The sequence below is a fragment of the Dreissena polymorpha genome, chromosome 7 (genome assembly GCF_020536995.1).
Source record: "Dreissena polymorpha isolate Duluth1 chromosome 7, UMN_Dpol_1.0, whole genome shotgun sequence".
In the NCBI taxonomy this organism is placed as follows: Eukaryota; Metazoa; Mollusca; class Bivalvia; order Myida; family Dreissenidae; genus Dreissena; species Dreissena polymorpha.
In genome coordinates, this window is record NC_068361.1 from 76360686 (window position 1) to 76374227 (window position 13542).

General features: G+C 34.8%; 2 protein-coding genes across 9 annotated transcripts in view; one reads left to right on the plus strand and one right to left on the minus strand.

The window, feature by feature from the left end:
- LOC127838182 (uncharacterized) overlaps positions 1 to 280 on the minus strand; it is a 69765-nt gene extending 69485 nt beyond the window's left edge. For all 7 annotated transcript variants that reach the window (XR_008029704.1, XR_008029703.1, XM_052365769.1 and 4 more), the window contains exon 1: positions 96 to 280. Coding sequence is in view for 5 of the 7 variants with exons in the window: in XM_052365769.1 (XP_052221729.1) it covers positions 96 to 265 (170 nt within the window). In the remaining 2 variants the exon portion in view is untranslated. The remainder of the gene's footprint in view (positions 1 to 95) is intronic.
- LOC127838181 (general transcription factor IIH subunit 4-like) overlaps positions 1 to 12085 on the plus strand; it is a 146605-nt gene extending 134520 nt beyond the window's left edge. The window contains exon 14 of one of the 2 annotated variants that reach the window (XR_008029702.1): positions 12031 to 12085. Coding sequence is in view for 1 of the 2 variants with exons in the window: in XM_052365767.1 (XP_052221727.1) it covers positions 11455 to 11562 (108 nt within the window). In the remaining variant the exon portion in view is untranslated. Of the gene's footprint in view, positions 1 to 11454; positions 11674 to 12030 lie in introns of those variants that run through there. The other variant, XM_052365767.1, reaches the window with a different exon arrangement.
- The last annotated feature ends 1457 nt before the right edge of the window (positions 12086 to 13542 follow it).

Consider the following 13542-nt stretch of genomic DNA (forward strand, 5'->3'; position numbering starts at 1 on the left):
TAGACATACCTAATTTTGGAAATAAATTGATCCAGTTTAGAAGAATGGAAGAGTCCAGTAGGTATACATTGGTAAAAAAGTATCACACAACTCACCAGTCGTAAGCGAAATCATTCGGATCTAACGTATACTCCACCACGTTCTGAGTTTCATATTTCCGCTTACTCTCCTCAAAATTAAACCTCTCCAGAATACGCCTGATAATTTCCATATTCTGCTTTTGAGTTTTCACGTCCTCACTTTCCTGTGCCTCAATTTTTCCCATGTTTGAATTCGATTCGAAAAATTGCGCCGCGCTTGATTTGTCATCTGCAGATGCTTTATTAGAAACTTGGTGACTTCCGGTTTCCCAGGCTTTCTCCATTTTTGATTTGGAACGCTGAGGGCGCTTTGATTTGAATACCAAACTCATTCTATACTACAAAATCTGTTTTCAGCGAAGCTTCCTGACATACTCTCACTGTTCCACGAATATTGCAGATCGTGTATACGTCAGTCAAAATCACAGAAGCTGCTAAATATTGCACGAGATAATACGAATTCGGAATCAATACTATTGATGACTTCTTTAAAAGGTAAAATTTGGAATCAATATCATAGATGACTTTTTTAAAGGGTAAAATAAAGCCATTTAGTGCATCACGTGTTGAATCGTGGTTTCCTATTGTATTTGAACTAGATTTATTATGTATCACGAAATGTATCGATCACAATAATTGAAAATAATTATACACATCTTCTACTTTGAGCCAGCATGGCGTATCAACTGTTTAGCATGCAGGAATATAAGATATTTTGGCTTTCAAGGAACATAATTTCTTCTTAAATCCATGATAATATGATATTATTAATATCAAAGCTGTATAGATGTGGTTTTACTTTAGTTTCAGTACATATGTGTCTACATTTATATTACAATTCCTTGATATATCTAATGTTGGTGACAGCATGTGAATATCTAACACAGCATGTTTTAGTTCCGACTTGAAAAACAGTGTATATTTTATTATGTAAGAATCAGAAGCGAAATCTATAAGGACACAAACGTTTCCGAATTAAAGCAAAAATACATCGGAGTCTTTTCGAGTCTATTCCATATTTATTGTTAATAATTTGACTCGCATCTTCATTTACAGTTTGTTAACATAAAATGAATCTTAAAAATAATGAATTTCTGGTGTATATCCACTACCACGCAATATGTATCCAAACACTTTTATTTTGAACAATAAATCAATGCTAATCCGAAATAAATGATATTCGCCAGTTCGCAGTTGTGTGGAATTCGTTTCCCCAGAGCCACGATTTCGACCTTATTCGGGCAACTTTCGTTAAGGAATCTCCTCTTCTCGCCCGCGCTCGGAAATTCTCGTTTTCACGGGATGTTGTATGCAGCAGCGGATCCACTATCGTCGCCATATTTAAAAACATTCGGAATGCCTCTGATGTTGGGGGCCAAACGAACGAAATTTGGAATTCTAATTTCATCGTCGTCGTTTGTATTCAGCCAGTTTGTAAACGCGTCGCCTGTTGCTATCGTCAGACTGTTTCCGGCGGGCGCGTTTGTCACTGAAATGCAAGCGTCAAATAATGCAGACTCGCTTCAAATCACCATTAGCATCATCATCAGCAGCAGCCTACTCGTCATCATCGCCACTATCGTCATCAGCGTCTGCTAAATTGTTATTAACGATTATTATCATTATCAACAATGTTAAGGCATTCTCGCAGTCTGATCAGGAGCTCTGCTGTCTGCTTTAGGCGTTAATGGGTTAAGATATGCCCGATCACGCGATCTCATTAGAAGAAAGTTTAGCTCCTGTTCAGACTAAGCGGGGGCATAGGCTGGGCTTGAGCTACGCTCTCCACATATGTCATAAGACCCATTTTCGCATGCCGCGGGCCAATGTCAGTGTTCATTGTGTAACTCGATAAACCATTAGCAGAGCAAATCATTATATAGCTCTCCGTATTCCGCCTCAACCGTTGGAATAGGAATGGCATGGACAACGCATCTTCATACGAGCAGAACCACCAGAGCCAGACCCCTTGTATCAACCATTATGAAGCGTATCGTCTCCACAAGGCGTCTGTTCGCTGAAAGCTGTTATACTTCTGATCTCCTATAGAGCTGTGTTAAGTGCACTGTAGTCAGCAAAAATATTGTTCACAAGGCCACATGGCGCCTGTATGCTGAAACCTGTTATACTTATGATCTCCTCAAGAGCTGTGTTAACCGCACTGTAATAAGCAAAAGAGCGTCGCTCCTGGAAAACGGTGCTTAATGCATGTGAATAAAGTCCACAGACCGCATAAGCTAATCGGGGACAACACTTTACGCCTAGACTGGATTTTTGTTAAGAAAATACTTTCATTATACGAAATACCATAAAAGCGGAAAGTGTCATCACAGACTTATCTGGAACGACACTTCACGCACATGCATTTAGCCCCATTCCCCAAACGCGCGGCTTATTCGTGTGAGCGTAAGCTCACACTCAAGTAGAGAGGCAGTTTTGCAAATCAGTCTGCTTTTACTACGCTAGGGACGACAACTGCAGCTAGTAACGATAACCACTGCCTGTTTATAGACCGTTCCATAATTTAGTAATTACCCAATTATCTCCCCTGAATACTCTCCGCGTCCGCCATTACACTACTGCCAAACAACCGGTAACATATATAAGAGAGCACCGATTATTCAACGGGTGAATTTCTTGCTTTTTGTAAAACTTGTTTGTTTGTCATGCAAACTGTATGAAATAAAGTTTTTCTGCTAGCGGAGATGTTAAGCTAGTGTTATAACAGAAAAAATGTTTGAAAAACGTGCATTTTTTAGGTATTTGTCTAGGAAAATAAACACGTTGACACATTAAAAAGAACATTTAATTAAACTAAATGCAATATTTATCATTTGATTATATGCATCAATCTTAAAATCGCGTAATCCTTTGCATTCCAGTGTTGAATTGCCCGTTTGTTCTGCATAATCCGATTATCTCGTTTTGATCAGATATTATCCAGACTTAACTAACAACATGGCGTCATCCCGGGGTGTCATAAACCACACTGGGTGGCAGATGACAGTCTGGTCATTAAACACAATTGATGATGCCACCATGTCTTCCCTTTCTGGTAGTATTAAGCAGTCATTTGGTTTAATATTTTACCTCCGACATACTTAACAGTTGCGTTCATTAGATATGTTACATATTGTACAAATTAAAAGTTATGTCCAATATAGAATATCAGAAATTGTACACCGTAAAGATACTAGCCCGTTTAATCCCTGGTTTAATTTATGAAAAAAAAGTATTTGATAATTATAAAATTTACCTAAATACATAACATTTAACGTATTTAGCGGGTATCGGTTAATTAAAACTACGTCATTTCGTATGAAGATTTAATGTTACGACAATGCACGAACGACATCATAAAAACAAGAAATTACATTTGACACGAACGGGGGTAAATAATGTTTAAAAAAAATATTAATATAGATATATGTGTGTTAAAATGTTAGATATTTGCCACTCATACTCACTAGTAACGAGTTTTCAATATGCATGAATACACAGTTTAAATTGCATCATGTAAAGTTGTGTTTTTCAGTTGTATGTTAATATTCCTCAATAGCGTCATTCTCTGTACAAAACCCATCAAATTAAAATTACATGTTAATACTGTCATGCACTTCGCTTTTAATAGGGCTTTGTAGTACGTTTATTTTCAATGCACCCCTTATACTTTCTATTACTCACGTGTTTATCACACTAACGTACTCATGCCATTCATAATTATATTTTTATAATTAGATGTATTACTATTGTAATTTATTGAATCTTTTCTGCAAAAAAATATTACGGCTTATGCATAGAGCTCTTTGTTGTGTCAAATTGTCGGCCTTTCAGTCTTCAGATAATCTTTAATTTGATGCTTATGCCGCGTTTTTAAAGTTGCAAATAAATGTATTAATAAATTCGTTTGGCGCTTAATAATATATTATTGAAATATTATTTAGGTGTTTTTTTCGGAGTTTTTTTGTGTGGATTAATTGACTAAACATTTGGTGTCGTTATCCATATGTTTTGCGTTACTTCAAAGACCTATAAAATACATTGTTTAGTATTTTTTAGCTTTATAGCTGTTAAATGATTCACAGATGAAAATATAGATATATCACATAGATCACATTCTCTTCATCTTCCGAATAATCACATAAAATATCGTCAAGATCAATATCACTCTCTCACGATAAAAAGCTCGTTTTTTAACGTGACAAAATTCCATCACAAAAAAATAAATATAAATCCAAACCACAATTTTTTATCTTTGATATCAGTTAGAACAAGAAAAATAAAGGAAGGCGTATCAAACATATCATACTTAATATAATATGTTATGATTTTGGAATGTAGATTTTTACCACATGAGACCAATTACAAACAATTAGCGGCAATTAATTGCGCGAGAATCTTTAATAAGTATTAATTAAAATATAAATTGCTTGATGTTGCGGCTATTAAAATCAACACAACAATACATGCGTGAATTGTTTGTGAAACGTTAAAAGTAAGTAACAAGTCTAATCAAAGACATAGTATGAGCGACTGAACCGGCAAATTTTCGCCGATGATTACCACTTGATTACAGATATAAAAAAACAAATACACGAAAGCATTTTAAACATTTTATTTGTAACAATCAATCTCAACTTCAAACAATCATTTAAACAACAAAAATGTGATAATCGCCCCACATTAATTCATTAAGTAATTTATTTATCCGACAACGGTTAAGCGGGTATTCTCTACGTTTTTGGCTTTTGGAATCGCAGTCTCGCACCAGTTAGCAGCAGTGTAATGGCGGACAGTCACGTGACTGACAATATGGCGGCGGTCAATTTATCGATTATGGAACGGTCTATACTTAACCACTGGTACACTGTAGCAGACAGCATGTAAAAGGTTCAAGAGCTTGTTCAACGATATTGGCCAGTCTAGTGTTTATAACAGCTTGTGCCACGACATTTGCCAGTTTATCATTGAAATATGTACATATTGGCTGCATTCAGAGAAAACGGAACTTAATGCTGCATTAAAAGTCTGTCATGTTGGCAAAATTGTTGCTCAATGATTTAAAGAAAATAGACACAGTATTAGATACACATAACACGACATGTACATGATTATATGTTTGTTATTTTTTAGCAAGGAAACACAATTTTAAAGATGGTTGCCAGTGCAGCAACCAATTGTGAAAAAGAGAGACATATTGTTGTTATTTTGTCTAAGTTATCTCTGTAACATAAATATGAGGATAAACAGTGCACACGCTTCTCGACCTGTGCTTTAAGACACACTCTTTATACATTTGAATGGGTTTTGTTCATTTCAAACTTGCGATATAAAAAGCTATAACATAATTTTAAAAACTGAAATGCGTCTAAGATTATGTAATAACGAACAACTTAAGTGCCTTCAGCGCTTTGATTTTAATTGAAGCTGTTCTTGTACCATAAACAAAATTAAAACAAAATCAAAAGGACAACATTTGACGTCTCCTGAAATTTAAAGAACCTCATCAATTTAATAGGTTTTATATGTTAATTTGTGTATAAAATGTAAACAATAAGGCTTTTTTTCTCGGAAATTAATTTCATTTTAAATTAAACATCAGGATGTTTTCATTAGTGTCATTTGAAGTCCATCCTTCTGTTTAGCCACTTCTCCCTGCCCTCTTTGTCCACTTGTATGACAGTGTGGGATGATTGACCACAAACAAGCACTTGTCCAGCAGGCGTCACATTTACTCCCTGTGGGTGTTGAAGTTCCGGGTCATTGAAGGTGGAGATAACAGTCCCATCCCTGGCCAGAGTAAGGAGCTTGTGGTTGTCATAGTTGGTAACATAGATCTTGTCACCACTGGGACTCACTGCACATCTCTCGACTGAATTGAGGTAACAAAGAATATATTCGTCAATTCTGAAGAAGAATCCACTACTTGTTCACCCGACCTCAAATAACAATACATAATCATGAAAATATATTAATAGAAAGAAACAAAATCTTTAATGAGGAACTTAATAAAAAGTATATAAAACAAAGAAAATACAAATGTATATATAGATAGACAGGACATTGTTGTAACATTGTATTTTGAGTACTAAGTAGCTTCGATAATTATTGTGATATTTATTAGGACAGTAATGTTCATGACCATTACCTGCCATAGAACTAGATCCATCCTCATAAATCTTGTTCACAAGTGTTCCGGTGAGAGTTTACTTGTACAAAGCTTTGCCGGAGGTCAAATAGAGGTCCCCCTGGTGATGAGCTACTCCATAACAGTCATGTGGTAACTGCAGCCTTCTGCCCTTCATCAGCTGTACACTGTTCACTGAGACAAACTGTATACAACTGTCTACAGCAACTGCTACCTGACAAGGGGTGATCAGCCAGACATATCACAAGCACTGACCACTTTGAGCCGCAGGTCCAACAGCTTCAGCCTCTTGTTATTACAATCTGTAACAAGTATCTGACCATTGAACAGACCACATATGCCGTAGATAATATAGGACGTACTAGAATCACTTGGTATTCTCACACTTACTGGAGTTGCCCCTGTGACTATGATAGCCTGGTCTGGGTTCCTCTGCATGGTCAATCTCTTGGTGATGTGTATGGTATGACCAAGACACGACAGGCTCGATAAATACTCTTCAATGTCATTGTAAATGATAAACTTTAAGGGCAATGTTGTTTGAACCAAATTGTTGTTCAGGTATTTTTCTGCTTGTTTTATCAACTCTTCACTTTTCTGACGGGCTATGAAAGCCAAACTTTTGTTCTTTTTGCCAATCTGTTGTATTGCATCACTGAGACGTATAAGCTCAGTATTGTAGTATACCCCACCCTTAAGTACGGGTAATGTTAACCTTCTTCATTGTCTTCCAAGTGCCCGTGTCAGTATTGCACTTTCAATAATGTGAAGAACACAGTTTCACGGTTTCAAAATCTTGTTTTAATTGATATTTAAAATATTCCATATACATCAGTTCTCATATAAACACGGTATCATTGAACAGTAATTCAAGTTTAATGATGCCGATAAACTTTCATAATATTTAAAGCTATCTGGAGTTCCTAACGAAACGCTCATTTAATGTGACAAAATAACGCTCAACATCTTTGGAATGGTGAATGACGCCATACGAATTTACAGTACTATTATTTTAAATGAAGTGATAAATAGATTGTACATGAACTTTCAAAAAGTGATCTGAACTGATCTTGACAGATAAATGCCAAAAGCTATTTATACCCGTCGCAAAGCACTCGGGATTTAGGATTCTGCGTGTTTCTGCGCACTTATGTCTTTGGAATTTGGCTAAGCCAATCAAAATGACTTAGGATTGCGACAACCAATCAAATGCATTTAGGAATCCTAAATCCTTAACAAAGTTCTCTAGCGGCAAAACATTCAACAATAATATTTTATTTTAACTAACAAAAGAACATTTTAGGAGCAAATATAGATGAGCAAAAGATTCTACATCTAACAATAAACAAATATACTTCTCTCTGACTTAAACAAAAATGCAGTAATGACAGAGAAGAAATATTACGGTACAATATATCCAAAATATTTCAACAGCTGAAAAGTACTTTTTAGGAATGGCGAATTTTACACAAATAACAACATATATGAACATTTAATGACTATAAAATAGTGTCTTCAAGTAACTTATAGTCGTATTGTTATAATCATACACTGTTAAGTCACTTAGAAATGATTATGACCAATAGAACCATTGCAAGATGACGGTTGGACTTGCTTCCTTGAAGTTCGGGCTTGACAGTAAGTTTTGGAATTCAAGTTCTGTTTATAATCATTAGACAAAACATATTTATATGATTACTCAATCAGTTAATATAACAATTAAACACTTTAACCATTATATTGTGTATGGGATAGTGTAATGGTTGAGTAAATGATAATATAAACAATAGCAGTTTGTTTACATTATGAAATAACAGATAATAAACAAGTCAATGAATGCTCCAGGTCCTTAAAGTATGAAGCCTGGATTATTTATCAACATCAAACTTGAGACAAGCGTTCCAGCTGGCCTGAACTTCATCCATTTCCTTCAGTGTGGCCTTCTCCAGCTCATCTAAGGCGGCATTTATTCTCTCCCTCTTACTTCTTATCTCTTTAAGCATCTCTTCATACGAAACCTGTAATGACTTCATGTTGCTCTCCCGGTTAGTCTGCAGCTTCAGAAGTTGATCCAGCACGGAATTAATCTTGGCTGACATTTGCTGATGGTCTGATGCAGACAGAGTGGCGTCAGCAATCAAGGTCACCTTTGACCACTGACTGTAAGGGAGGATCATTTCAAATTATCTTACTAGATGTAAGTCATAGGCACAAACAAAACAAAATATTAATATTTCCAATTTTGTTGTTCTGATATACTAATCAGACAGACAGACGGTTTATTTCAATCCAATAATGCATTTAAGCCCATGAGGACATATATACAAGTATTGACGAACAGTGTAGACAAGAATACAAAGTTTTAACAAAAGTTGTAGTTGTATGTTTTACACACAAGCAATCTCGATATGTTTATTTAAGCCAGTAGTTAATTTAAAAAAATAAAAAAATTATTTCAAAGTACAACGTCCAAAATACCGATGAAGAGTTTCTTCCTCTTATGGACTTCACAGCTTTCCAGAAACTCCTGTGTAGTCATGGCAACTGGCCACTTCTCCATTTCTTCAAGCCCATAAGTAGCGTGGTTTGGAAACAACTGACTGTGTAGATTGACACACTGTTCACAAAAGCACGAGTCACACTTTTTACAGTAAGCCTTTGGCTCAGTCTCGATGTTTTTATTCTTACACGTCGAGCAAGAATAGGCTTCAATTGTTTCTGAACCGTTTGATTTTAAAGACAGTTATGCCGCTGCCATCTTCTACTATGAACAGATCTGCTATAAAAAAATTACTGGACTAACTCACTTATTTTTAGTCAACTTCAACATTACACAATGTCCTTTTTGCAAAAATTGCACTCTTGCAAGATAAAAAATTGAAGACAACGAGGACATGCCCACCATGAATGCAGTTAAAATGTATTTTCAAAACATGTTTCACAAAACATTAAGTCCAGCCTTTCTGAATTGCTTAACATAGTACCCCATTTAACAATTTTCGTTAGGTCGAACTGATATGCTTTTATGACGATTTTTAAAAGTTTGATTTGTTTATACATGTGTGTCATGTGAGAATCAAAGTTTGCAGCTTTATCAGATAATGCTTTATCTTCCTGCTTATGTTCATTCGAAAAAGCAAAGAGTGCGTGTGAACAGAGCTCTTTAAAGTAAGGGGAATCTGCTTTTATTTTGTGAAAACAGTGAATTATTTTTAAACCTAGCTACCTATTCACAAAAACATATGTCAATAAAAAATCTTCAATGCATAATAACAAAAATGGATTTTTTTTAAACATTAATCATAAAAAAGAATATTAAAGTGATATGAAACATATTGTATAGTACTAATTAGTTAGTAGCCTGATATTTATAAGTATGCACAAATAGAAATTACCATAAAAATAAAATATTAATACCCAAATTCATTTTTTTTCTTACTTTTATGTTCATGACTTAGTATGTTATATAAAGAAAGATATACACACAGTTTACGAGGAATAAATCATTGGTAGTCAAGGTGTAGCAAGTTGTGATAATAATTGAATTGGCAATTATACAGATAAAAATTTATGAATTTAAACTAGCTGTTTTCCAAAGATAAACCCATCAAATTCCTACTGAATCATAGCTTGTTGTTTACTTTGTCTATCTTGGCTCTTTAATATCAAAGGACAATACTCTGTTCAGTATTTTTGTGCAGGCATTTTATAATGAGGATAGTCTGTATATATGTAATAAGTAGCTCTCTATACATACATATATATATATAAATATATATATATATATATATATATATATATATATATATATATATATATATATATATATATATATATATATATATATATATATATATATATATATATATATATATATATATATATATATATATATATATATATAGTAGAGAGGCAGTTTCACAAGTCAGTCTGCTTTACGCTACGCTAGAAACGATAACTGCAGTTAACTACGCTAAACGGTAACCGCTGCCTGTTTATACTTCACTGGTACACTGCAGCAGACAGCCTTTATGTAAACAATAGGTTTAAGAGCTTGTGGGACGATATTGACCAGTCTAGTGTTTATATTTGAAAGAAAAATAGATAAAATATTTTATACACATAACACATTATGTACATGATTATAGGCTTGTTATTCTTTAGCAAGGCAACCAAAATTCTAAAGATGGTTGCCAGTGCAGCAACCAATTGTGAAAAAAGAGACATATTTATGTTGTTTTGTCTAACTTATCTCTATTTCATACATATGAGGATGAACAGTGCACACACATCTCGACCTTTGCTTTAAGACACACTCTTTATAAATTTGAATGGGTTTTGTTCATTTCAAACTTGCGATATAAAAAGCTAAAATATAATTTTGAAAACTGAGTTGCGTCTAAAACTATGAAATAGCGAACAACTTCAGTGCCTTCAGCGCTTTGATTTATAATGGAATGAGGAACTTGAATTATACGTTGTGTTGATTATCGTCTGCGTTTTAGAGTCAGTCTACAGTTGATTAGCCACATTTGCGCATTGGCCCCGGTCAATTTCCTTAATTTAAGGTGTATGGCCTAAACAAATTGTTGTTTTACTCCAGAAGCTGAAATGTAAGTATAAATGGTCAATATTCTAGTAATTTTACTTGTTTTCAGTAATTCAACACTAAGTGACCTGGATTTTAGTTAAAAGTCGGCTTTGATAACTAGATTAACCTTTAGGAGCATAATACCAATGTCATGCGAAAATGGTTCTTATGCATTATGCGACAAGTGTAGCTACTTATCAGCCTGCGCATCAGCACAGTCTGGTCAGGAGCTACGAAAGAGACCACGAAATCTTGCATGACTTTATTGACAACATAGCTCCTTAACTGCGCTGGCTGGTCTGGAGCGATGCTGGCTGCATATGGCATAAGATCCATTTTCGCATGAAATATCTCATGAAATGTGTTTTAAAACAGCTTTTTTTCATTTAACCCATTCCTTCTCAGAAGCAAAGTAAAGTGGCTGTGTTCACCTATAATAAAACCACAAAAGCATGCGAGTAACTCGCAGACTGGGCAGGCTTTGTGCTGCTTGCTGCCTATCAGTATCCATTGGAAATGCAACCGTTAAAACTTGTTCTAATAAGACAGTTATTTTATAGAATTTGATTAGATGCTCTAAGGGATTAAAAACGCATGAAAATGTGTATCTTAGGAGAACGGGGTCACTATTACAGGAGCAAGGTGTGTTGGTCTGGGACAACACCAACAAGAGAGTGATGGTGGTCTCCAGAGCGGGTCATGACTCAGTGAAGCGGTTCTGGAAACAGCAGAAGAACTCTTGATGTCGGAAAAACAGGAACTGGCAACCATATTATATATGAAATCTAAATGAATGAACGAAAGAGGAAGGTTACAACACATCGGTTGGGCATTGATGTTTTGGATTTTTTACCCCCCCCCCCCCAAAAAAAAAAATAATCTAGCTATTTGTATCAACTAATGGCAAATGCTTCTTGTATGTAAATAGTATAGTAAGTACATTATTTGTGGTAAACTGTCCTACAGTTTGATATGGGTTTTGGTAGTTAAATTAACTTATGAAAGATACTATCATTAGTGAAGGAAACTTGAGATAACTGAAAAAACAACAGTAAATGGATTGCTTTTACAAGTCGAGTTCTTTTTAAAAATGTTAGTAATCCAGAGGGGTTTATTGATATGTTCATACATATCAGTCATGTGGTTTTGTTATGAATGTTTTCTTATTGTCCTAAACTGTTGATAAAATTAACACAACTGAGGCATTCTAGGTATATACATGTATATGTACGCTGAATTTCGTACCTGTTGTATATACAATCGCTTTTCCTTAATGGTATTGCATGTTTGTGTATATATAGTTATTGTTTGTAAACAATAGATATCTACAATGCACACAAAAATGAATTTTGTTCAATAAATAAATACCAAAATCTGTCTGCAATTAATTCACGCAAGATTTCGTGAACTCATAATTGGATGAAAAAGGTCCTGGCCAGATTGCACAGGCTAGACTGCACTTTGGCTGGTCGCATAAGGCATATGACTGAACTTCGCATTACACTGCTTGTATGCTACCGCAAATGACTCTCATATTAAGAACACATGTCGCTTGCAACAGTCATGACGCTCGCTTAAAGGTCGCTCACTCGAAGGTCAATGCCACAGAACGCACTTGAGGTATATGGCTATAATGATAGATGTTTGTGTGCAGCCATTTTTTTGATTGCGTATGATGTCTCTCCGATATTTAAATTGGCACAAATCATTGCAATACAACATGTCATGTGAACCGTCTATGAAGTGGCTTTCATGCCAAGTGGATGCTCGCTTTAAAGCTTAGGTCAAAATTATGAAATAAGAACAATGCGTTACAACAGTTTAAAAGGAACATAAAATGAATATACTTAATTAATTATACCCCCAACTCCATCACCGGTTCGTAGTAGTTAAGTAGCAGTGGAGGTCTATCCCTCTGTCCGTAGACACAAATTTGTCCTGGGACGTTCGGCCACACGTATTGAGCATCAGGCTATTAAGTTGTCCATTAGCTCGTGTTATCATCTTATGATATAAATTACAAATGTTTTGCCTCTTTTTTATTTAAGACATTCTATAAAATAATGTCCTGTGCGTATTCTTGTATTCGAAATTTTGTCCAGAACATACCTCAAAAGCTATTCCACAAGTTACAAGTTTCATGTGACATATCAATAATTTATAATGTGCGTACATTTATCCAAAAAAAAAAGTGGATGCTCGCTTTAGGTCAAAATTATGAAATAAGCGCAATGCGTTACAACAGTTTAAAAGGAACATAAAATGAATATACTTAATTAGTTATACCCCCAACTCCATGGACGGTAGGTAGTGGTAAAGTAGCAGTGGAGGTCTATCCCTCTGTCCGTAGACACAAATTTGTCCTGGGATGTTCGGCCACACGTATTATGTGGCAGGCTATTAAGTTGTCCTTTAGCTCTTGTTATCATCTTATGATATAAATTACAAATGTTTTGCCTCTTTTTATTTTAAACATTCTATATTATAATGTGCTTTGTTTATTTTGTATTTGAAATTTTTTCAGAACATACTTTAATAACTATTCCACAAATTACTAGTTTTATATGACATATCAGTAATTAATAATTTGCGTTAATTTATCGAAAAATCTTTTGTTATAAGAAATGCAATTCTTAATAAAACTGTTAAATAAACTTCAGTACCGCCTTGACAAAACCTAAGTGTTCTTACCAACAATTGTATTTATTTGTATTCTTTATTTT